This window comes from Saimiri boliviensis, chromosome 7 (assembly GCF_048565385.1).
Source record: "Saimiri boliviensis isolate mSaiBol1 chromosome 7, mSaiBol1.pri, whole genome shotgun sequence".
Lineage (NCBI taxonomy): Eukaryota > Metazoa > Chordata > Mammalia > Primates > Cebidae > Saimiri > Saimiri boliviensis.
The window spans coordinates 118,202,198-118,228,448 of record NC_133455.1 but is presented as its reverse complement, the minus strand read 5'-3'; the positions used below and the strand labels follow the sequence as shown (position 1 = coordinate 118,228,448).

Sequence of the window (26,251 nt, the reverse complement as noted above, 5' to 3'; positions counted from 1 at the left end):
GATAGCTGCAGAGAAATAAATAAATCAAGCTACTCCAAGTCCTGTTCCTGCCTGGATCCTGAGTCCAAAGTAAAATCTGAGTTGGATGATCCAAAGCACTATCACCCTCCGGCATTGTTCCCAAGGTCTGGGCAGGAACAGAGAGTGAAATCTCTCCAGGACATTACATCAGTTCCTCCTTTACCCTTGGCATGAAAGTTCTTCCTCTCCTGGTCCTCCCAGACTTCCTAAGGGCTGCCCTGAGTGCACACCCACACACTGAGCCTTGAAGCCCAGGACATCAAAGAAAGCCTGCAGGTAACCAGATTACTGGCCAACGCCTATGACCGTTTTGAAATTTATAAGACGGGAAATGGATTCAGGAAATGGGATTTTTCAATACATAGTCCTCATCATCCTTAAGTATTTTTAAACGTTAAGCTTTTAAGTAAAGAGAGACATTCTGTAAATGGCATGTAGAAGAAAATATAGGAAAGTTCAAACTAGAACTCTCTTGAATAGTTGTTTACAGTGATCATATTCTGTGACAAATGAAAAGTGAACCATAGACAGAAGATAAATATGTTTCTATGGCCAGCAGAATTCAGATCCATATTAACTATAAAAGGAAAGTTTGCCTTGTTTCCAAAAGATTACAGATCATTTTAGTTGGTGCCCTGTAAACATTTATATGCATTTGGGTTAAAGTGAGGACGTTAGTGCTTGTCATTCCAACCTGTATCCTTGCAAGGTTGATTAAGCACTTAAAAAACTTTCTATGACAAGAAGTATCAAACCTATACAAAAGTAAAAAGAATTGTATCATGAATCACCATGTACCCATCACCAATTTTGATGATCAGCTCAAGGCCAGTCTTGCTTTCTTCTGTGGTCTACCTCCTCTCTCCTTCACCACCCCACATTATTTTATAGCAAATCCCAGATATATATAATTTCCCTTGTAAATAGTATCCACATAGGCCTCAAAATAAGACTATAAAATCGTAATCACAGAACCATCATATCACTTGAAAACTAGCAGTTCCTCAGTATCATCATGTAACCTACGAGTGTTCACCTTTTGCCAACCATCTCATCAATGTTCTTTACAGTTTCATCAGAATCCAAACAACATCTATACATTGCAAATGGTTAAGTCTTTTTCAGTCTATAGGTTCCCATTTGTGTCCTTGTGTGTGTGTTTGAGCAGTTCCTCTTTTCAGGTTTTTTTAAAAGAGGTCAGCCATAGTTAGTATATTAGTATATATAATATTATATATATATTAGTATATGTAATATATATTAGTATATACAATATTATATATATATTAGTATATGTAATATATATTAGTATATACTATATATATATTAGTATATGTAATATATATTAGTATATACAATATTATATATATATTAGTATATGTAATATATATTAGTATATACTTATATGTAGTATATATAAATATATGCTATATTAGTATATACTATATATCATACTGTGCATATATAGTATATTAGTATAATCTCCCCCTGTACATAGTATCTTTTTCCCCTCTGGTTGCTTTCAAGAATTCCTCTTTATTTCTGGTTTTCAGTAGTTTTGATTCTGGTGTACCTGGGTATGGTTTTTATTTTACATATCTTACTTGAGATTCTTGGATCTTCGAATTTACTGCTGTTGAAGATGTTGTTGTTACCAAATTTGGGGACTGTCTAGCCATTATTTCCTAATTTATTTTACCCTGTTTTTTTCTGTATTCTCCTTCTTAGACACCAATTACATGTGTATTAGACCATGTGATATTGTTTCACAGGAGGATTTTGTTAGGATTTCATTTTTACTGATCTGTCTTCAAATTTTCTAACCCTTTCTTCTCTCATCTCGCATCTGCTATTACGTCTATCTAGTCCAGTCTTTCATTTCAGATATTACACTTTTCAGTTATAGACTCTTTGTTTTGTCTTTTTTTAAAAAAAAAATTCCATTTCTCTTTTGACAGGCTCTATGTGTCATCATTTATTACAACCATCATTTTCTTTTAGGGCTTGAACTTATTTATAATAGCAAAAACAAACAAAATTTTACAACAGCTAATTCCAGCATCTACATTACCTCAAGTTCTGTTTCTGTTGATGGCCTTTCCTCCTTATTATGAGTTACATGTTTGTGTTTCTTCCCACATCTAGAAAACTGTGACTGGATGCTGAGCATGCATTGTCGAGACACTGGATCGTGTTCTGTTCCTCTGAAGAGTAGTGACTTTTGTTCTAGCAGGCAGTCAAATGGCCACTTACTTTGAATTTGTAGAGGTGTGGTCTTAACGTTTTATTAGGTCCAAATTGTTTCTGTTTTGCCTTTTGCCCTTAGCTAGATCCTCTTGTCCCGGGTTTTTTGCTTCTAAGCTATGGCGATTCTGGGGTAACAAACAGCCTGAAGTGTTTACAGAGCCTTCAAACTTGATGAGATGCAAATTCTGAACCCTGTCTCCATTGCAGTAGCCAGTAGCTGAGATTTCTGCTTCTATCTTTTGATTATACAACTGTTGCTTTTCACTGAACTCCAGAGGGTCTCCCCAGCACTTGGGCTATTCAGTAGTCACACAAGAATTTGAGGAAACTTTTACGTGCCAATTTAATCACTCTCATCTCTGAGGCTCCCACTGTATGGGATTTGTTTCTTCAATTTTCTGCCATTCTGGCAGCTACTATCTTCTGACATCTCAAGCAACTTTCTGTTTATTTTTAACTGCCCTGTGCTGTACAGACTGGGGAGGAGCATGCAGCATAGGACAGTTAGGAGATCAACAGAATCGGGGGGAAAGTTGTTTAAATACGGACCTCACTCTGTGTAGGTCCCTTCTTTCAAGAGTGAAATCCCCTTCAGTTTTTGTCTGCCTTTGGTACCTTCAAATAGTTTTTTTATATATATATATTTAATACAGTTTCTTTCATTTCTATCCGTAGGAAGGTTACTTCGGTACCAGCCACTCTGCTATTATTGAAAATGGATCTCCCCCTCTCCTTGTTTAGATAAGTGGTGGCAGATCATAAATCCTTCATCTGTCTTTTCTCATCTAACCACAGATTCTGGATGCTAGTCCTTAGCAAAATATTGAGATGCTCCCCATTCGTTTTTACAGTTACATAGTACTCCATTGTTTAGAGATATAATTTATTAAATCAGCCTCCTATTGATAGCTATTCCAGTGATTAAGTACTTTTGAATTTATGGCAGTGGGTTATACAGCACTCACAAAATAAGCCCTCTGGCTTCAAGGAGATGACCTTTTAATATTATGAACAGTATTTTTGTTCAATGTTTCATATGATAGATGAGATCTAGTAGAACTTTCAAAAAAGAAAAAAGTCCCCATTTTCTTCTTAACCTGTATAACTTAAAACCACCATGTCTGTCTCTGTTTACTGACCCTGTCACATTCCTGAATTTCCTTTATGTGTTCTTCATATACATACATATATATATTATCTTAAGCAACAAAGGTGATACGTTTGGCTTGCTTTACTTAGAACTGTGGACAGTTCTTTGACCAGAACAAGGAAGGACCAGCAAGCATGCACATCCTTTTGGTGAGACTGCCTTGGGAACAGATGTGGCCAGAGAGAGTTCATTGAGTTGGGTGTGGAGCTGTGTAGAAATCTCCACTCTTACGGGCAGATTTCTGTCCTTCTGTACCTTAGCAGGGGCTTCTGGAGCCACATGGGTGCTGGTCCATTCCCTGACCCAGCCCTCGGAGCTACTGCTGCTGCTGAGCTGTGTCCACTTCTGATGTTCTTGCTCACATATCACCAGCTTGCAAGTTCAAGTGGGATGGGTTAGGGATATTGTTAGAAGTGTCCATCCAGCCTGCTTCTTCCTTACCTCTGCCTGTCTCTGAGCACTTGTAGGGTCTATGCACTCAGGAGCAAAGTGCTCCCCAGAGTTCTTTCAAGCTCAGTAAGATTGTCATTCTGTAAATTGGGGCCGCTGTGCGTGCTTAGAAAAGGTTTTCTTGTGACCTTGTTTTGTAGTTTCTGTGTTGCGGTGATAGGTGTTGTCATGAGTACACAGGTTCTAGAATCTGACTGGAGTCTGATTCTAATCCCCTAACTGGCTGCGTGATCTTGGGTAAGTTGCTTCATTTCTGTATGCCTCAGTTTGATCATCTGTAAAAGAGGGGTAATAGTGGTATCTCCTGCTTAGGAGTGCTATAAGGTTGGGCTTTTTTTCCCCCTCTTTTTTTGAGACAAAGTTTTGCTCTGTCGCCCAAGCTGGAGTGCAGTGCTTGATCGTGGCTCACTGCAACCTCCACCTCCCAGGTTCAAGTGATTCTCATGCCTCAGCCTCCCAAGAAACTAGGATTACAGGTGGGAGCCACCACATTAAGCCAAGAGTGCTGTAAGTTTTAAACAGTGAAATCCAGTATCTAAGACACAGTTATTACTAATAATTATTACTAATATTATTAACATTTTCACTAATACAAATAACTCCTGGAGGTAGAGAATATGAAAATTTTAGTTATGAAAATGTAAGTCAATACAAGCATCTAGAGAGAAACCCCTAAGAACCCTTCTACCTCTGAAAGCTACATAGAAGAGTCTAATGATGACCAGAAGTGGGGAATGGAGGTTTTGCTTGTGCTGATAGGCCATGGGGAGGTGATTACAGAATGCTTGTAAACATCCTTAGGTTGTCTGGCAATACAAGAATAGTTTCAATATGCTCACTTTAAATTGTTTGTTAAGCAGTGAAAAAGACACTGAATTCTGGGGAGAGAGATTCTTTACATACACCTACACGCTCCTCCACTTACCGCCTGTAGAGCCACAGGGAGGTTTCCTGTCCTGCCAATTCACTGGGTCTGTGATTGTCTTGCCCTCTGCTCCCCAGATAACTGTGTCCAGAGGACCCCCAGGCCATCCGTGGAGAATGTGCACCACAACCCTCCCACCATTGAACTGTTGCACCGCTCCAGGTCACCCATCACCACAAATCACCGGCCTTCTCCTGACCCTGAGCAGCGGCCCCTCCGGTCCCCCCTGGACAACATGATCCGCCGCCTCTCCCCAGCTGAGAGGGCGCAGGGACCCAGGCTACACCAGGAGAACAACCACCAGGAGTCCTACCCCCTGTCAGTGTCTCCCATGGAGAATAATCACTGCCCAGCGTCCTCCGAGTCCCACCCGAAGCCATCCAGCCCCCGGCAGGAGAGCACACGCGTGATCCAGCTGATGCCCAGCCCCATCATGCACCCTCTGATCCTGAACCCCCGGCACTCCGTGGATTTCAAACAGTCCAGGCTCTCCGAGGATGGGCTGCATAGAGAAGGGAAGCCTATCAACCTCTCCCATCGGGAAGACCTGGCTTACATGAACCACATCATGGTCTCTGTCTCCCCGCCTGAAGAGCACGCCATGCCCATTGGGAGAATAGCAGGTGAGTGAGCTCCGCTGTCGCTGCTCCAGCATAGCGGAGACCTGACAAAGCCCCACTCTCCCCTGTGATCCTTGCAGCCAGCCTCGCACCATTCCCAATTAGGCGCCCTCCAAGGCTCTGTGAGGGCAAGTGGAGGCTTCTGCCTGGATGAGACGAAATCCCTAATGGCTTGGTTAATGAGCCGCTGGGATGGAGTAGTTAATGAGCCTCTGAAATGTTAAGAAACAAATGTCCTACGTCCAGCTTACAAGGAGAGGCACATCAGAATCAAGGCTAAGCGAAAACATTTAAAATAAAAGGTTTATGAGCATGCTAATGGCCCTGTCCTGAAGTTTCCAGCAGCTAATTAATGACCAGACACAGCATAAAGAAGCTTTGTCGCAGATTCAGGCCTGTAATTCCATCCTGTAAGCAGTAACTTCATGCAGCCTTCACCTTGGGGGAGGGTGTAGGAGAGGAAAACGATTATGGTATTGGAGGCAGGTGTTGCTGGGCCATTTGGACAGAGGAAACCACTCCCAGATTCTCTTTCATTTATGATAAGAAGCCCAAATTTGCTTACCTAAGGGAAGAAACCAATGGAAACCAGTGGAGAAAATATCTACACATTGCGAATTTCCTAGGATGCTCGTAAAAGGTGCTGCCATGCGCATGGCAACGTAACAGCAGGCACTCCTGCAAACGTACTTTACCTCTGCCTTGAGGTACTGTCCTTTTTTATTTAAATCATTTGTTGCTAGATTTTTCTCTGGCCCCAAGTGCACCACCAGTATCGCCTCAATTTCATTGTTATAGATAATTTACATCAGGGATGTTGAATCAAGGAAATAGAATGGCGAATAAGTATGACGTATATGTTTTAAAAACTATGAAAAATGAAATGATATACGTTTGAGATTCAATTCAAATGATCAGAGTTAGGAGGTGGGGTGTGAATGGGGTCTACATAAAACAAGGCTAGCCAGCACTAGCAGGTGGTTGTATGTCTGGGTGATGGATGCATGGGGGTTAATATTATTGATTTCTCTGCTTTTACCTATACATTAGATTGTTTAAATCAGAAAATGAAAAAAAAAAAAAAAAAAACGGGGACAAAAGAATAGTAGATAAAGAAGCAAAGAGCTTAGGCAAAACGTGAATTTCCCCAGATAATTGGAGAAGTAGGATGAGGTCAGTGTATTGCTGTGAATTCTGTAATGACCCGTCTTGTGCTTTCCAGGCAATACCCTTCTTATCTATATGCCCTCTTGTCTCTTGCGTGGTGGGTACAGCAGTACTTGACATTTTGAAGATACCTCTTGCTTGTTTATAATTCTCAGGACTGCTCTTTGAGGTGGCTTATAACTACAGTATTCATCTTATGTGGAAGGGTCATTTGTATAGGGGAAGCCACAAAGGAAGCTGAGTCACAGAGAGGCAAAGGCCTTTGCCAAGGTCAGATGGGGCCCAGTGACCAAGGTGTGCAGGACAACCCTTGCTGCCCCTTGGCTGCTGTCCGTAGTGCTGCCCTCGTGGGCCTGGCTTGCTTCTCAAGCCCTCTCATGTCTGCCTCCCAGGTGGCACTGCCTTCACCACTTTTTGGGAATCTACCATAAGCCCATGAGCCAAGAAAGAAACATGGTTTAGACTTGAGGAGCTATTTTTCCCTAGTTTAGTAGGTTTGTAAATTTCAAAATATTAGTCTCTTAAAATTATACTTTTTTTTTTGAGACGGAGTCTCACCCTGTCACTCAGGCTGGAGTATAGTGATGCAATCTTGGCTTATTGCAACCTCTGCCTCCTAAGTTCAAGTGATTCTCATGCCTCAGCCTCCCGAGTAGCTGGGATTTCAGGTGCGTGCCATCATACCTGGCTAATTTTTTTTGTATTTTTAGTAGAGATGGGTTTTCATTGTGTTGGCCAGGCTGGTTTTGAACTCCTGACCTCAACTGATCTGCCTGCATCGGCCTCCCAAATTGCTGGGATTACAGGCATGAGCCACTTCACCCAGCGTATACTAGTATATATTTTTTTTTCATCTCATTCCACAACATCAGTGTTTGATGATGGATGCATCAGTTAGGAAGCTCAGTGGAATACTGTACCCACCAGCTGATGAGCCTGGGTGTCTGTGGATGCCCGCTCTCAGGGGCACACGGAAATGGGCAATATGTGCTTTTCTTGATGGCTCTGGGAAGTCAGAATATTCATGTAAAATAACCCGGGGCCTAGATCTTTTGGGGGACTGCATTAACTCCTTCAGTATGACGGTGTCTGAAAACATTATTAATGCTGTAATGGCATATTCCAAAGTTTTAAATCTCCCAGTGTATATTTTAACTAACCAAATCCAAATTTAACTCATTTCGCTAAAAGGCATTACTTTTCTCCAAAGAAGCTGGGACTGGATGGTCTCTAAAGTTCCTTCCAGAATCAACTGACAGTCTTGATTCTGTAACCCTCCCAAGAAAACCCAAGAGTTTTAGGCACCGTTGTTTCTTTTAGGATAGGCCTGTGTGTACCCCAGCTCTACTGATGTCCTTCTGGACTCCTCAGATCCTTGTAAAATTGATTCTGTTTATCGGAGGTGAAATTCATTGGGTGATTCCTGTGTACAATGTAAAAGTTCGGTCATTACTGAACAGCCATAAAAGGCCTTTAAATCTCTATAAAGCAGCTGTTAGATGAGACAACTTAGTTCCTTAAAGCTTTTTAAATGAGCACAGCACAAAAAGAAATGAAGGTGCTGCTGAACGTCACACTGATGAGTGCTGTAGCTGGAGGGTATCAATGGAAATAGTGCTCATGAATGTGGATCACAAAACAAAGCTAAATTCTTACCATTCAGATGTGATTTGTTCAGGTGCCCTAGGATTTATGCATTTGGACACCTTCTGTGTATAAGGCAGTCGTCTGCATTCTTGAGTGGGTAGGGACAGCCTCAGAGAGGTACAAGACACAGTCTTTTTCATGAAGGAGATGAGCACAGTTAACTATAAAAGCGAAGCATGTGACATGTGTCTTAGAAGAGCTCCTGTTAAGTACTGCAGGAGGTCAAAGGAGGGATGTCAGGGAGGGCTGGCTTTTAGCTGGGCTTGGATGAATGCTTAGAATGTGGACAAGCAGAGATGAGAGGAAAAAGAGGTCATTCCAGATCGAGAAGACTTACCAGGAGCAAAGCAAGATAAGGCTCAGTGTCTTTTTTCTATTTCAGGTAGAAATGTACATCCACAAGTTGAGGTCTTTGGAGGTCATTTAAAAATCTATCATTTTTCAGTCTGGGCACTGTGGCTCATGCCTGTAATCCCAGCACTTTGGAATGCTGAGGCTGGCAGATCACCTGAGGTCAGGAGTTTAAGACCAGCCTGGCCAACATGGTGAAACCCCATCTCTACCAAAAGATAACAAAAATTAGGCATGGTGGCGTGTGTCTATAGTCTCAGCTACTGAGGAGGCTGAGGTGGGGGAATCATTTGAACCTGGGAGGTAAAGGTTGTAATGAGCCGAGATTGTGCCAGTGTACTCCAGCCTGGGCAACAGAGTGATGCCGTGTTTCTCTCTCTTCTCTCTCTCTCTCTCTCTCTCTCTCTCTCTCTCGATATAGAAAGTTTTTCATAAATTCTTACTTTTCATTATCTAATATCACTGAAATGCCGTCATACAACTAAGATACATGCAAAGTAGTCTGTTAGGTATTTACCATATGGAAAAACTAAAATAAGAAAGGAAATTTAGTAGGTGGTTGACAGTTTAAATACAAATCACAAATGACATCTATTTAAATGTAACATGTAGCTTATTTTTAAAGGTGTCACTTACTTCGCATGGGATGAGGAGGACTGTCATTAAAAGTTTACCAGGTTTGAATGGCTAGTGTTTACGGGAGAGAATTTAGCACAAGACGGAGTGAAACAGGATCTCTGGAGTCGTTTTTGAATCCAGCAGCCAACGGTGTATGGAACAGTGAGAAAGTTGCTTCTTTCTGTGCTTGTTTTCTGTCTGGTATCTTTAGGAATGGGTTATTGAGGAGCAAGGAGCCTAGCAGAAAGCACCTGTCAATCTTCTAAAACTTTACCTACCAAAGTTTTACTGGCCCGTGTCCCACCAGTGTGTTTCAAAGCCAAAAAGTATATTGGTCACAAGCACCTGTAGGTGGCTGAGGTGTGACTGTAGTCATCTGTGAGTCATGTTTTCAGTGTGTATTGAAATTCCTTATTTGGACTTGATTTCAAAGATAGAAGGGCTTTTTACAGGTGAAGGAAACTGGGATTCAGACACATCAAGAGTCTAGCCTCGAGCTTCTGTTAAGTGTTCTTCCCCAAATTATTGTTTCCTTCTGGTCTGGGACTCCTCTAGAGCAAGGATTGAAAACTGTGGCCCGTGGGCCAAATCCAGCCACCATCTGTTTTTTGAAATCAAGTTTTCCTGGAAAACAGCCAGACCCATTTAGTTGGTATGGCCGATGTCTGCTTCCATGCTGCAGTGGCAGAGTTGAGGAGTTACAACAGAGACTGCATGGCCCGCAACGCCTAAAATATTTACTAATCGGCCCTTTACAGAAAACGTTTGCTGTTCTCTGCCTTGCGACATTGTGTACTTGGTAGTCAGTGTGCTTGGAATCATAGGTGCCATAGAGGATGCAGACGTAGAAAACAGTGTCCCTGCTCTCAAGGAATTACTTGCACTTTAGATGATGAGGCACGTTTAAGACATGTGAAAGGAACAGTAACAAGTTATGTAAGAGAGTAGACGGGTTCTGGACTGCAGGCTGTATTTGCAGACCAACCAGAATAGTTACAATAACATCATTAACATAAGTAAAATACAGCTAAGTAAGAAATGATTTATTTACACTTTAGATTATGTAGTTCTTCATTCATTGATTCAAAAATTATCACCCGTCTGCTAATGTGCCAGGCATTGTTCTAGATGACAGAGCACAGCATCTCTAAATGCCAAATCTCGTATCCTTGCGAGTGGAAGGCACTGTCCCCTTGCTTTATGCCTGTACACAAACTAAGCCCCTACTTTCGCTATAGAAAGCTAAATCTTAATCAACAATTTTTCAGTTATTTTAGTTTCCTCTTAAAGTGCTTTAATTCCGTTAAAACCTGAGCCACCAGATTTCCTGTCTGCCTGTCTCTTCCTTGGCCTTAATCCAAAACTCTGCCGAGGAAGAAGATTCGTTGGTACACAGGGAACTGTTTTATAATCCATTCATTTCCTAGCCCCTCATTTGCTACCCAAAAGTGGGGACCTAAATCTGTATGGATTTGGGTGTTTAAAGCCCATGGCTTACCCAAATAGAGGATTGTGCCTTCCTTGTGTCTCACAACTTTTGCTGAAGTCCCTCCATCTTTGTGAACATGAACTTGTCGATTTGTGAGGATATCACTGGTCAGTTGGGTCATGAATCCTACAGCAGGCAAGTCGCAGAATTTCCTCCCAGCTCACGGTCTCTTCACTCCCAACGCTCTTAGAACACACTTTGCAGCAATCCTTAGAATCTTTAAAGGTAGCCTGTTGGGACTTTACTCTCTCTCAAGGTTACATCCCTAACAGAAACAAAAAGATTCTAATCAGGGCGACATCAAGTCTCTTGCCTGGCTAATTTTCACCCAACTAAAACGGTGTACTTTCTTGATTTGGTTTTATTGACTGGATGAATTATATAAACAGATTCAATTCGGGAAGCATCTGAAGTGAGATGAAGAAAAAAACATGAGACTCCAGAGAAAGCAGCTTGAGGCTTGTCCTCAGGGGCTTCGAGGACCCGGAGAAGTCACTGTATTCTGGCATCTTGCTTCCATCTCCACTTCCCGCAGTGTTTAATGCTGCTGTGCATTCGTTTAAAGGAAGCCCATGGACATTTTTTTTTTTTTTTTTTTTTTTCTTTGTACATGAGCCTCAGGAACAGCCTCGATGGCTGAAAGAACTCATAAAAGGGAAGCGTGAAGGGACTGCATGAAAGTGCTGGGGCGAGTCTCAGCCCTCGGCCCCTGTTGGAATGTGCAGGGCGTGCAGTCATGTGTGCACCTTTGCACACATGCATCTGTGCATAAATGTCTGTGTTTACAGGAAAGAAAAGATAGCATTGTGGGATGTCCCCAGAAGCCACAGAGATGCCAGTGTTTTAGTACCAGGTGAAAGAGCCGCTTCCTCCTGCACTGTGTCAGGGAGCCGCCCTTCTGTAGACCTCTGTAGCCCATTACCCTCTAGAGCTCCTGGAGAGATGGCCCTGAACAGTCCCAGGGAAGCAGCATGGGCCTGTGGCAAAAGCTTGGACTGGGAAGTCAGCAGGATTGGAATCCGGTTCTTGTCTCCCAAGCAGGTGCATAATGTCCCTGAGCCCTCCTTTCCTTATCTGTAGTATTGAGAAGAGTAATACCCTTTTCTGGGCCCTTTTGACTGTTAATGAGACAGCATGTGAATGCATGGCACAAGAAGGTTAATTGCTAAGTGTTACTGTCCCTGCTCGGCCTCACGGCTGAGCCGCCATCCTGTCCGTCTGAGAGGGACTCTGAGGGAGCTGTGGTTGCAGCCTGCACAGCTGTCTGCGGAGCCACGCAGAGCCCTGACAGGGAAAGCCTTTGTGGGGTGCCCTTCGAGGCCACCTCTGTTTTCTTATTTCCTTGGAGATTTACTTCTGTGCTCCTGCTTCTCCTCCCTTGAAGCTTTGCCTGCTGTCCATATTTGGAGGGGATGAATAAGATGAGCACTGGGGAGGGGAGGAGCCATCACTCCAGCGGGAATATTCCCAGTGGCTGACTCACTGCACTTTATTTTCAGTGTGAATGACTGAGAAATCAAAGAACCCTAAAAGAGGAGGAAGTTTCAGGACAATGTTTTTAAAAGATAAAAAAACATCAACAGCATGGTGGCAGAGTGGAAAATAATAGAAGGGGCTTGAGGAGACTGGAAATGCCAGTTTGTACAAGGGCACACAGGGATGTAATACAGAGTCCTTACCTCTCTGCAGTCCCTGGATGTGAATTCCCAGGCTGCACCCACACCTGAGCAGAGCAGAGGCTGGGCCTTATTAGGTTCTGGCTGCCGGCTGGATCTCAGTTGCAGGGTGTGTCAGTCAGTTACTGGTGTTTCCCAGCCTTCTTCACACTTTATGTAATCAGAGGTGGAAAGTCCAGCCTCGTTTGCAGCTACTGTTCTTCTGCCCCAGGAAGGCAGGAAGCGGAGATTTTTGTATTATTTGCCTCCACTTCTCCCTCCCGCAGCGTGCCACTGTGCACATGTGGTTTCTGTTTTCCTAAGCCACAGCAAAGCATAAGCAATTGCCCATTGTAAACACACCTCTGTGTATCCACACATACCTGGCTGCACTGGATTGACCAATTTTCTGCTTCTAGGTAATGGCTGATCTAGAATGGAGGAGGAGAATTAAAAAAAAGACCAAGCAGCAGATGGCCCCCTGAATGTTGTAAACCGTGTTTCTCTAAGCACGGTTTCTCAACACTCTTGACATTTGGGCCAAATAATAATCTGTGGGGTTGTTTAGTGTATTGTAGGATATTTAGCAGCATTCTTGTCCTCTGCCCGCTAGTATGATAAGAGCACCCTCCACCCCAGCGTGACAACCAAAAATGCCTCCAGATATTGCCACATGCCCCTAGTTCGGAACCATATTTGTAAAGCTTGGTAGCAACTTTTTATTTTGTATGCTACTTTGTGTGTTTTTTTGCTAAACTTAAAATAAACATATTAATTTTTAGGTAATAAATTTCCAAAAATGTAACAGGGACACTCAACCTCTCTGTTGGTAATTATACCCATGGGACTATCATTTGCAGGCCTTCCTTAAAATTCTACTTGGGCAGTTAAAACAACACAAGCAGCTTTCTTGAAATTTAAATTAAACACCATCATGACACATTCCCTATGTCAGTAACTTGACTTGCCTACTCAAGTTCTTTAAGCATCAGTTTTGTCTAGCTTGGTTTTTTTTCTTTAGAGACCGTATTGGTCAGGTGTGAATTGCCCATCTTTTTACAATCTCTGCTTAATGAGTTTATACGACGAGTCTCTGGTAAGAGACAGACGTGGGAGTGGAAATATTTCTCCTTAGCCACAGGAAGGGATTTTTTTTTACAATGCCTTTAGCTGCAGATACCCAGGGTACCTCACCCAGCAGGAAGGAGAGGGAACGCTACTTGAGCTAAACATTTTCATGAACTACTTCTCATGGAAAAGACAATCCAAAATAATGGCAATTTCTTTAAAATATCCATGTGCCTTGAGATAGAAGAAAGCCCTTTAGTTAAGAAAAATGCACTTAAAATTAGTGAATACCTTGTGATCCAAAAATATTTTTAGACATATATGTTCAAGTGTTTTGAAGTGGCGTGAACTTCTAGAGTGTGGTGTACTTTATTATAGAGTATTATGCATTTCCATTGAGGATCAAAGAACATTGTATCTACGCAGACAGAGATTCCAAAAAGGCTGAACAATTTTAGGTGAGCCATGGCAACAACCTCTGAAGGGTCTAGGAACCTAAGGAGGATCTGCCTTTTATTTAATAGAAATCTTAAAAGCAAAAATAACTGGCATGGCTTGAATGTCAATTGTTTAAAAAAAGAGAGCGAGGAGAAAAAAATCCTGTTGTGTGGTCAGGCAGTTATTTTTTATCATCTAGGCATAATTTTTAACCAAAGAAACAAAACAATCAATAATATTATAAAAGCCACTTACATTCTGAGCTTGAAACAACTGCTTTATGCCACAAAATTCCTGTTAGTGACTGAGTAATTCAATATGTCCTGAATGTCAACATGTTTTTATTACTCAGCTAAAGTTGGCTTTGCTGGATTAAATGTCATTTAAAATGATCAATCGGCAGCTTGTTTGGGGTTGTTTTCACATTTATGAAAGGAAAGAGTTTGCCGGATACAAATGTTCTTGAAGCTTATAGGGAAATGGTGCTGTCTAGTAAGCTCTACCCTTCTTTTGCCATCTAACAAGTAGATAACATTCTAGGTCCCAGTGGACCTAAAAATGTTATTCTAGGTCATTCATGGTAGCCCAGTGCTGGTTAAGCCCTTACATGAAGAAATGGTCCAGTTGACGTTTCACTGTTTCACAAGAAGTAGAACGTACCGTGACAGTAAGAGAGAAGCAGCAGAAACGATGCAGTGAAAACCCCCGTGCTCGTGGATGGGGAGCTGTCCACTTTGTTTCAACTCCACAGTGGGCCTCTGAGTGGAGTGCCTTCTGCCTGGAGTCAAGAGGGCTGTCCTGATGTCACCCACCTTCATATGGGCAAAATGTCTTTATATCAAACTGTAAAAGACAACCAGGTAGTTTCTTAATTGCTGAAATCTATTAAAATAAACACACTAGAAAATCACATTCCCAATCCAGAGGAATTCAGTGGTGGTGTCAGCCTATTTGAAGTGAAAATGATTGTAAACCTATAAAGAGATACGGGAGGGGTTACACACAATCTGCTTTTGTTCCTCTTAATTTACTGGCTTTTTTCCCCCTAGAGATATGGTCTCACTCAGCCAGGCACGGTGGTTCACGCCTGTAATTCCAGCCCTTTGGGAGGCTGAGGCGGGAAGATCACGAGGTCAGGAGATCGAGACCATCCTGGCTAACACGGTGAAACCCCCATCTCTACTAAAAATACAAAAAATTAGCCAGGCGTGGTGGCAGGTCCCTGTAATCCCAGCTACTAGGGAGGCTAAGGCAGGAGAATGTTTTGAACCCAGGAGGCAGAGGTTGCAGTGAGCAGAGGTTGCACCACTGCACTCCAGCCTGGGTGACAGAGTGAAACTCCATCTCAAAAAAACAGAACAAAAAAAAGAGAGATGGTCTCGCTCTGTCACTCTACCACCCAGGCTGACTGCAGTGGGTTGATCATGGCTCACTGCAGCCCCAAACCCCTGGGCTCAAGCAGTTATCCCACCTCAGCCTCCCAACTAGCTGGGATTACAGGCATGCACTACCATGCCCGGATAATTTTTCAAATTTTTTGGTGGAGATAAGGTCTCGTTACGTTGCCTAGGCTGGTCTTGAACTCCTGGGCTTTCAAGCAATCCTGCCACCTCTGCCTCCCAAAGCAATGGGATTATAGGTATAAGCCACCACGCCCAGCCCTCATTTGCAGGCACTTTATGTGATAATACTTGATTTTGTCAATGTTTCCCAGTTGGAAGAGACTGCGGAAAATTAAAATGTATCTGCTGTGTGATGGTAGGACACACACTGGAATATGAAGCCACAGCTGAGTTCTGTTCTTAGTCCTTTTGGGATGCTCTAACAACCGGCCATAGACTGGGAAGTTTGTACGCAGTAGACACGGATTGCTCCACAGTTCCGGGGGCAGGGAAGATCAAGGCCCTAGCAGATGGGGCATCTGGTGAGGGCCCACTTTCTGGTTCATAGACAGCATCTTCTTGCTGTGTCTTCCCTTGGTGGAAGGGTGAGGGGTCTCTCTCAGGCCTCTTTTAAAAGAGCACTAATCCCACTTGCAAGGGTGGTGCCTCCAAGATCTAACCACCTCCCAAAGGTACCTTGGCAGTTAGGATTTCAACAGCTGAATTTGAGGAGGACATGAATATTCAGACCGCATAGCAGAGCTCTATTTTCCCTTTATAGTGAACGTGATTCAAGACAAGGAGGTGCCTGCAAAGGAAAAAGACACTTGGCCACTTTTTACGGCTTTGCCTAGAAACTGCAGTCATCCTCCTTCCAATGCCTTAAAAATGAGCTAGACTGGCCAGGTGCAGTGGCTCACACCTGTCATCCCAGCACTTTGGGAGGCTGTGGCAGGCGGATCACCTGAGGTCAGGAGTTCGAGACCAGCCTGGCCAACATGGCGAAACCCCATCTCTACTGAAAATACAAAAATTAGCCAGGTGTGGTGGCATACGCCTGTAATCCCAGCTACCCAGGAGGCTGAGGCAGGAGAATCACTGGAACCCAGGGGGCAGAGGCTGCAGTGAGCGGAGATTCCACCACTGCACTCCAGCCTGGGCAACATAGCAAGACTCTATCTCCAAAAAAAAAAAAAAAAAAAAAAAAAAACTGGGCTAGATTATTCTCAGTCTACAGTAGGACACTGACTTCTCAAGGTACTTAGGATTCTTGGGTTGTTCATCTTCTCCAGGCCCCCCACCCTCAGCCCACCCTCTGGCAGTACAGAATGCAGTTTGGCAGGGCAGGGTAGGTAATAGAAGTGGACAGCTTCTGTTGTTAGAATGGAGTTCAAACTCCGGGACTACAGTGTCATGGTTTTAAGAAGGATGCCGCTTGTCCTTTTCCGAAACACAATGAATGACACACCACATAATGTTTAAACACAGCTAAGACAGAAGAAAGGATACTGTAAGGGATACTAAAGATTTAGGGTCGATGTACGTTTAATGGTAGTTCTTTGAAAGATTACGCTTCTGGAAAATGCCACATTTTCCTGCCAGTGTCTTCTGCTGCTCAGAGAGAACACTGGAGTTCACAAAAGGTAAAAGGTACACTGAGCGGAGTGCACTTTGTTCTGGAAAGTACTAAGACTTTACAAACCTACCCATTAACAAGTTTCTCTGAGACTAGAAATTGCATTGGGAAGTGTGTCCTAGTATGGGCCCTAGGGTCACGCAGAGCCAAGGATCCTATGTGTCATTCATAAGCTGCGTCTTTCTGAGTAAACCATCAAAACCCTCTAGCTGCAGCTTCCTGGTCTATAAAATAGGAATCGCAACAGCACCTGCCTCATAAGGCGGCATAAGGGTCAGATATAAAACCAGGCTTGTAGCAGCCACAGCTCGGTACCTACAAATAGCACCCACTAAATACCATTGTTGTTTGTATTACTTTCTCTTCGCTCCCATTATCACTAATACAATAATCCTGTAAAGTAAGCGAGTGCTGCTCTTGCCATTTTGTGAGGCAGCAGAACCTCAGGAAGATTAAGAAGCGTGTCCAGGGTGGCCCGACTGAATTCCCCTTGTCAATATAACCCCAGAGAAGGGAGTATGTCTTTCTCTGTGATGCAGATGTGCTGGCTGTAATATATTCCAAGTCTCAGTTGGATACTCCCCTTTCAAATGTGCCAGGCCCAGGCCTCGCCCAAAGTGAAAAAGAACACTGTAGAGCAGGAGTCTGGAGTGCAAACCCCAGTGGCCTCACACAGGTTATTTCTACCTCTCTGAGGATCAGAAATACAGATAAAGTACTGAGTTCATACTTGGCGTTCAATAATTGATCTTTCATCACCAGCCATTCTGACGCGTGCCTATAAAAAGCGGGCATCTCCAGAATCATGGAGTGAATACCTGGAAATTGGTGCTGCTGCTTCTCATCTGGAGGCAAATCAACCTTTAACTAAACCTAGAAGGCACACAGCTGTCTCCAGCTACCTCTCCAGGTTCTGCTGGAGGGCAACCACACACCTTCATAGCACACATCCAGAAAGTAATAGAAAGGGGAAGGTGTGTATCATGTCTTTTTTTTTTTTTGAGACGAAGTCTTGCTCTGTCACTCAGGCTAGAGCGCAGTGGCACGATCTCGGCTCACCGCAACCTCCACCTCCTGTGTTCAAGCAATTCTCCTGCCTCAGCCTCCCGAGTAGCTGGGACTACAGGCGCACGCCACCATGCCCAGCTAATTTTTTGTATTTTTAGTAGAGATGGGTTTTCACCATGTTGGCCAGGATGGTCTTGATCTCCTGGCCTCAAATGATCCACCTGCCTCGGCCTCCCAGAGTGCTGGGATTTCAGGCGTGAGCCACCAAGCCTGGCCATGTCTTCGCTTTAAATTTACCAGTCCACACCGGAAAGCCAAGGTCCAACACTATGCCTCGGCCGTATTAAATCACTTCACACTTAATATCCATTGCCTGACTTAACGGTTCTAACATCAGTTCTGCAAATGAAGAAAGTGACTGTTGCACTGGGTTCCTGTCTACCATGATCCACTATATCAAAACACTGTTTAAAGGCCTTCAAAATGTGATAGAATGAGAGTATCTGTATTTCTTTTTAAAACCACGCTAGCCACAGTTCCCACAGTCAGAGTCACCACGCCACATAGTTTTTCCTTTTCCCACTCTTTTTCACTCCTCACTCCTTTTTGCTGTGTTTTAGCCTACCCCACCCTTCTCGTCTTTATCCATCCATCTCCCACCAACAACAGGATAATCTTTATGCCCCACCATTTTTTTTTTTTTTTTTTTTTTTTTTTACCACACAGCTCTCTTTGGAGCATCAGGACCCTCTTTCCACCCATTTCTCCTTCTGGCCTGCATTTAACACACTTTCAGAGCCCATTCATTCACAGTTAGAGCTTGCTGCCCGTCTTTCACATGGGCTCAGCCAAGGTTTTAGTGTGAGTTATGACCGTGGACCTCCCGGTCACTGTGTCCTCATCTGTGGAGGGAGGCTGTCACCGGGATCATCTCTGTGGCCTCCATGCATCAAAGGTCACACAACAGGACCTCCCTCCATCTCTCTGAGCCTTCATTTCTTCGCTGTGAAATAAGGAAGTTAGACAATCGGTCAGCCCAAGCTAGGCAGAAGTGGTTGCTGGATTATTTTCTGATTCTTCTGGTTAGTGCCTCAACAGGAAACATTTTCAACAGTGTTTTCTTGCCCTTTTCCTCTGTAGACTGTAGGCTGCTTTGGGATTACGTCTATCAGTTGCTTTCTGACAGCCGGTACGAAAACTTCATCCGATGGGAGGACAAAGAATCCAAAATATTCCGGATAGTGGATCCCAATGGACTGGCTCGACTGTGGGGAAACCATAAGGTAAAAGGGCAGCAGATAACTGCTCCATAAACTAGTGTGAAAATGAAGTCTTTATCCCAGGATTGGAAGATAATCGTCGTCTTCTGCTGTCTATTTCTGCCCATACTTACTTAGTTTATTCCTTGCTGGGCAAGCCATTAGGCAGTTGCAAAGGGAGGGAAGTAATTAAAGATGTCTTTCCATTCGTTCCCGAGGCCAGGTTCCCATTAACTCTCGTATCCCAGTTTGCTGGGCTGCATCACGAGTGACCCTCGTTTCCACTCCCCTTGAACTGGTCCTGCCACCTCCACTGTTGTTAGGAGCTGGGTAAAAGGGAAGTGCTGCAAGACTGACTCACAGGGGACCTTTGGGAAGTGTCACTTCTTTCCCGCTCAGTTAGAAACTCCCGTGTTGACAAAAGCCCATTTCTGCATATGAAATATTTATATTCTGACTGTAAAAATCCGTTATAAGCAAGCAATGCAAGAAGTTTGATTGCCCCACAATTTTTCCAGACCGGGAGGAGGGAATGGAATTGAATAAAGTTTTTTGCAGTAAGGAAGATTGCTAAAGCGTGCGGATGTGAAAAGTGGGTAACCGTGACCCAAGCCCGCCGACAGGCGGACCTGAAGTAAAGCCTGACATCTGCACGGTGGCCCACCCCCCAGTCCGCTGAGTGAGAAGGCAGGGAGGCCCAGCCAGGTGTGCCCAGACCTGCAGCCTTCTAAGAAGGCAGTGGGTAATGCGGACCATGACCAAATATGGCAAGGCCCCACTGACAGACACTCGCATGTGTGAGTCACTGAGAAAAATCCCTCTGCTACTCCCACGTTGTACCATCGCCGCAGGCCTCAGGACCACTGTAGTCTTGCTTCCACAACAGGAATTTAAACAAAAACTTGTCTTCCTTAAAATGACAGACCAGAAACACGAGTTTGAGAAAAGGTCATTGCAATGACAAAAAAAAAAAAAGAAAAGTTGTGTGGGTCAGAAGGTGAAGGATGACCCAGAGATAGGGGGAACCTGCAGGAAATTCCTCGGGCTGAGCAGAGAGCAGCAGTCTTGGGAAAAGGAAATAAGGGAGGCTGCTGCGGGATCTACTTGACTAGCTAGGGTTCCAGGACTTCGGACAAAGGGTGATTCACCTTCGGAGTAAACCATGGTGACAGTGAATATAAAAAGCTAAAGGGTGGGGACAGATGTGCCTGGAAGGCAGCAGATTAGCAGGTAGCTCCCAAACTGGCAGGGCCACAGGCAGCAGCTGAAGTGCTTTTATTTTTACAGCACCCCCAGTGCCTTTTCCGAGGTTCATTTCATTGTGTCTTTGTGCTTTTTTTTCTCCCTTCCTCCTTTGAACAAACAGAACAGAACAAACATGACCTATGAGAAAATGTCCAGAGCCCTGCGCCACTACTACAAACTAAACATTATCAGGAAGGAGCCAGGACAAAGGCTTTTGTTCAGGTAGCACTTCCTTGTTCTCCTTTCCTTCTTTTGGGAGGATGCTGTTTTCTTTAAATAACGGGGAGCGGGCAGGGCTGGGGGACTGTTAAGATCTCTACCTGCCTATCTGATTCTCAAAGCCATCATTGCTACAAACTGGATACCAAATACTGGTTTGTTAGGATTTAAGGAAAATACTTTTTTTAACTTATGCCCGTCCCGTGATAAAGCCAAAACTAAATGAACAGAATCTGACTCACCTTTAAAATAACGCACTGACCAAATAATATTGTGTGGCATTCAACTCCGGTTTAGTTAAAAGCACAAAGTCAAGGCAAAACAAGGAATGAAACCTAGACTTCCAGGTTACCAACCCTGGAAGGCAACTTTCTAAACCAGTATTTGTCAAAATGCAGGCAATGACCCACCGTGAGTCATGAAATAGATTGAATGGTTCCATCACAGCTTCTTTTAAATGAAGTAAGAATAGGATAGGATAGAGCTGAAAATATCAAACTGCATCACATGTAGCAAGAATGACAGTTGATTCATGAAAATGTTGTGCTTCGCCGGGCGCGGTGGCTCAAGCCTGTAATCCCAGCACTTTGGGAGGCCGAGGCGGGTGGATCACGAGGTCGAGAGATCGAGACCATCCTGGTCAATATGGTGAAACCCCGTCTCTACTAAAAATACAAAAAATTAGCTGGGCTTGGTGGCGTGTGCCTGTAATCCCAGCTACTCAGGAGGCTGAGGCAGGAGAATCGCCTGAACCCAGGAGGCGGAGGTTGCTGTGAGCTGAGATCGCGCCATTGCACTCCAGCCTGGGTAACAAGAGCGAGACTCCGTCTCAAAAAAAAAAAAAAGAAAATGTTGTGCTAGGTGTGTATGTACACAGTGAGTCGTGATGGGAAATTGTATTTCTTGTAATACTTGTAGTCAGAAAAGTCTAAAAGCTGCTCCAGTAGAATTCTTCTTTCCAGAATTCCTCATAGCTAATGAGTTTCACCCAGTTAGCCTGCCACATAGATTGCGATGCCAAGTCCTATGGGAGAGAGGAGTAGGAATTAGAAGGAGAGGGGGATCTGAAGGTCCAATCAGGAGAGGCAGAAGTAGTCCTCTGGTGCTGATAGCAGTCATGAGTGGAGCCCAGTGCAGGTTGGTAGAAGTGAGATCAACAAATACAACCTTAGGTGATGGGTTTTGGCAGGTGGGACAAAAGAGAGTGACAGGCAGGGCTAGAGCTGTAGACGTGGAATTATCTATATACAGGTAGGAAGTGATACCATGTGTGAACTGAAGAGCTCACTCATATGATTAATTTATTGGAAAAGACCAAGGAGGATCTGGTCTTTAGCGTTGGGAAGGAATGGTAACTTAGGAATAGTAAAAGCAATGGAGATCTTCAAAAGAAACGGGAAAGGCTATTTAAGGAAGGGAAACAGAATAGAAGGAATAAAAATAAACCCTTCTCTGGCTCTCCTGATGCCTTTTCTTCATCCTTCAACCTAAACTCAGTTTTTGACCCCCTTTCTTCCCACTCTATACCCCTTTTGTGGATGAACTGATCCCAACACATAACTTCATTTATCACTTCAGCGCCTGGGCTCTTAAATCTCTATATCCAGCTCTAAAATCTCCCTGAAATTCTAAATGTGAATGTCCAAGAGCTTCTTATAGGGTGTGTCCCCTTAAATATCACATTTAAGTATTCCAAATATGACACCTTCAAAACAGACCCTCGTCTCAGATTAGAAATTCCACCCAGAGGCCAGGCGCAGTGGCTCACGCCTGTATTCCCAGCACTTTGGGGGCCGAAGTGGGCAGATACCAGGTCAAGAGATCAAGGCCATCCTGGCCAACATGGTGAAACCCCATCTCTACTAAAAATACAAAAAGTAGCTGGACATGGTGGCACAAGCCTGTAGTCCCAGCTACTTGGGAGGCTGAGGCAGGAGAATTGCTTGAACCTAAGAGGTGGAGGTTGCAGTTACCTGAGATCATGCCACTGCACTTCAGCCTGGTGACAGAGCAAGACTCCATCTCAAAAAAAAAAAAAAAAAAAAAGGAAATTCCACCCAGAATTCTTGAATTTTTGTTACTCATCTGGGGCATCACGGCTGTTTGAAGCGACCAACTTTGAAACTAGAGTTCCCTTTGACTCTTCCTGTATCCCAGGCATTGTGCTAGGTTGGCCATCGGCTCTTCAGCACCATTCCCACTCTATTCTGTGTCGCAGGGGCTGGAAGCTTGGGACCTACATTTCCAAGGGCTTGTTGCCAGAAGGTCCCAGCTTGGAGTCTTTCAGTGACAAGCAGTTTCATGAGACCTGGGAGATGAGAAAAAGGCAAAGGCTTCCCTGACAGTGGAAGCTGATGTGTGGACTTCATGATTCACATCTGGATTCACTCAACAATCTCTTTCTATCTCTGGTTCACTCCCTTGCCTCCTGAAACCATAATACAAACTGCCAGCTGCCATAAACACTAATATGATTCCCTGTGCCCAGGCTGGAGTGCAGTGGTGTGATCATAGTCACTGCAGCCTCAAACTCTGTGCTCAAGCAGTCCTCCTGCCTCAGCATCCTGAATAGCTACGACTACAGGATTTCTGTTTTTAATACAGGTTGAGTATCCCTTATCTGGAATGCTTGGGACCAGAACTGTTTCCAGTTTTCGGATTAGGGATGCTCAGCCTGTGTGAAGTCCTTCTCCTCTACAACTAGACTGTAAGCTCCGAGAAGGTAGAGGATTCTACTTTTTATCATTCTATGTGACACCTTTCAGTAAATGTTTGTTGACAGCCTGATGTGGAATATCAGAAGCTTAATAACGGGAAAGTCGTCAAAAGAAGAAAGGGATGGTTTGCGGGGGCCAAGCACAGCATATCTGTGGAGTTGGCTTAGAGGGACTCCTTATTGACTTCAGATGTGGAGGGAGAAATTTTAGTTAGGGCATAAAAGAGAAGAAACTGCAGATGCTACAGATCATATTGCCGGGGAAGTTTGGCAGTAATGAGCAGGAAAAAACAGTAAGTAGCCAGAAGATTGATAGGCTTCCAATAAAAGATTTTTCAGTAAGAGAAAGGAATAGTGCTATTAGTGAGGGAGAGATTACCCCACTTGGAGGAAATGAATGTTAGAAGCCAGACTTGCCACAAAATGAAAGTTTCTTGGTTTAAGATCCAGTATATAATCAATCAATCGAGGTGTTGAATTGTAGGTACTCTTTACAAGATGTTTGAGTGCTGAAGAAGGTGAACGTTTAAGTGTTGAAATCATGGACTAGTGCCATTCAGCAGCTCTTTGATGAGGAGGCAGAACACAAAGAATGAGTAGGACTCAACTCATGAGAAGAGCCAGGAGGATTCCAGATAAGGGAAAAGCTGAAGATGTGTAGGAGAGCGTGCACCATGATTTATACAAGAGCAAGACCGCTAGACTGCGGTGGGTTCAGACCGATGAATAGCGGAAAATAGCGGCTCCCTAGGTAAATAAGGTAGAAGGACCTGGTGGGCAGACCAAAGGATGTATCCTTGACTTGATGAGGGGTCATTGGAGGCTTTTGCATATGGAGTCATGAGAGAAGTAAATTCTAAGAGAGTTTATCTGGTGCAGGGGCAGAGTATATGGGGAGAGAAAGGTGTGCGGGCACAGACGAGGTGTGGAAAGGGTGCTCCTACAGGGCAGGTGGGACATCTGCAACCAGGCTGCCTTCCCGAGCCCTGTAAATCACAGTCAAAACACGTCATTGAGGTCACTTCCAGTTTTACCCATTGCACAGGAAGAGAAGGCTTGCTGTACACCCCAGTTGCAAAGGTAGGCGGACTAACGAGGGTTCATTGCTGGCGTTTTGGGTGAATCCGTGATAATGTTGTAAACGATTTTTTTTCCCCCTTTCTAATTTTCCAGAAGCTCCACTACGTTGTCCTGTTATCAGCACTTTTTACTTCACATTTAACTATATCCTTTGAGTGAAATTTAAGTTTTGAATACCATTTCCTGGGCTCACAGTCTGGAATGGAAGTGGATATACAGCTCTCATGAGTCTGTGAAATCTCATTCTCTAAAAGAAAGAAACATGTATATGTAATCTGGACCAAGGCTTTCTCGTGTGGTCATGCAGTAATGCACCACACAGTCCCAAAGGGTGCTCACTACCTCATAGACATCCTAGACCTTTTTTTTTTTTTTTTTTTAATAGGATCTCACTCTTTCACCCAGGTTAGAGTGCAGTGGCCCTGGGCTCAAAGGATCCTCCCACCTCAGCCTCCCAAGTAGCTAGGACTACAGGTGCACACCACCATATCCAGATTTGGTGGTTTTTTGTTTGTTTGTTTGTTTTTGTTTTTTGTAGAGGTGGGGTCTCACTATGTTGCCCAGGCTGGTCTCAAACTCCTAGGTTCAAGTTATCTTCCCACCTTGGCCTCCCAAAGCCCTAGGATTATAGGCATGAGCTACCATGCCTGACCCTGGTCTTTTTAAATAATCATTTTGCCACTTTTCAGACAGTCAAAGGAAGCGGTACCTTTTCCTAATTTGCACTAAGTTAGCATTAATCTTGGGGTTCAGTAGCTCTCCAGCTGTATAAGGTGATGGAGGCTTTCTTTATATGCAGGCTAGAGTTCAGAGTGAAGACAGCTTTAGGAAAGTGGAATCTCTTAACTCCTCCACTTCTTCTTCCAAAGGTTTATGAAAACCCCAGATGAAATCATGAGCGGCCGAACAGACCGTCTGGAGCACCTAGAGTCCCAGGAGCTGGATGAACAAATATACCAAGAAGATGAATGCTGAAGGAACCAACAGTCCACCTCAGTGGGCCAGCAGCCCAGGGAACCCCTGCCCACCAGGATTGCTGGAGGTGTGACCGAGCAGTCGGGCTAAGGAGAGTGGAAAAGGAAGCAACCCAGAAATGGCAGGGACACTCCTCTTGCAGACCAAGAGGGACCCTGGAGCACCTTAGACAAACCACCCAGCAAAGGCGGGGCTGGAATTCTGGCGGAGGGCATGAGGCTGGGACTCGCATGTCACGTTTCCTTCTCATTTGGAATCTCTCCATCTGTACTTCCTCACCCTCACCCTTCCACTGTTTGTTAGTTTCATGGTGTTTTTGTTTTTGTTTTTTTTTAAGAACATGCAGTTTGACTCTTCATCATTCATCTAGGGGAAGACATCTGATGTTGTTTTCCTATGGAAATATATATCTATTATATATATTTTTTGCAAATCTTCCAAAGTGCGGCAAGCCCAGCTGGTCAGGAGAGAGAACACTCACAGAGGGGTTCAGATTCCTCTTTTTCCTGCCACATGGATTAGGTTTGTTCCTGTTACTGTTGGGTCTTGGCTGAAAAAAAAAAATATGCTTTTAAAAAAGATAAAAGGAGAGCTCTCTTTTTCTCTTTCTTCCTCTGTTCTTCCCGTGGTCCCTTCTGTTTTCCCTCCCTGCCTGCTATAGAGAGATTCAGATGCCTTCTGGCAGAGTTCAGCCTCTTAGAGAGTCTTGCGGATTGTTGGCATCTCAACAGAATCAGCGACCTGGGTGCTTTGTGGCCAGCAGCACAGAATCGAACCCACATCCCAGCATTTGGCCACCCATCTGAGGGAGGCCCAAATCATCACAGATGCTGCTATACTGCAGATACACGCTAGTCCGAAGAGCCGTCCCTGAGACGACTGTGA

General features: G+C 44.0%; 1 protein-coding gene across 3 annotated transcripts in view; it reads left to right on the top strand.

Moving 5' to 3' along the window:
* The window catches only part of ETV6 (ETS variant transcription factor 6), a 246,973-nt gene extending 221,021 nt beyond the window's left edge, over positions 1-25,952 (top strand). For all 3 annotated transcript variants that reach the window (XM_074403277.1, XM_039461675.2, XM_039461674.2), the window contains 4 exons: positions 4,871-5,416; positions 19,013-19,155; positions 20,498-20,598; positions 25,261-25,952. In XM_074403277.1, the coding sequence (XP_074259378.1) occupies positions 4,871-5,416; positions 19,013-19,155; positions 20,498-20,598; positions 25,261-25,366 (896 nt within the window). In that variant the 3' untranslated portion in view covers positions 25,367-25,952. The remainder of the gene's footprint in view (positions 1-4,870; positions 5,417-19,012; positions 19,156-20,497; positions 20,599-25,260) is intronic.
* The last annotated feature ends 299 nt before the right edge of the window (positions 25,953-26,251 follow it).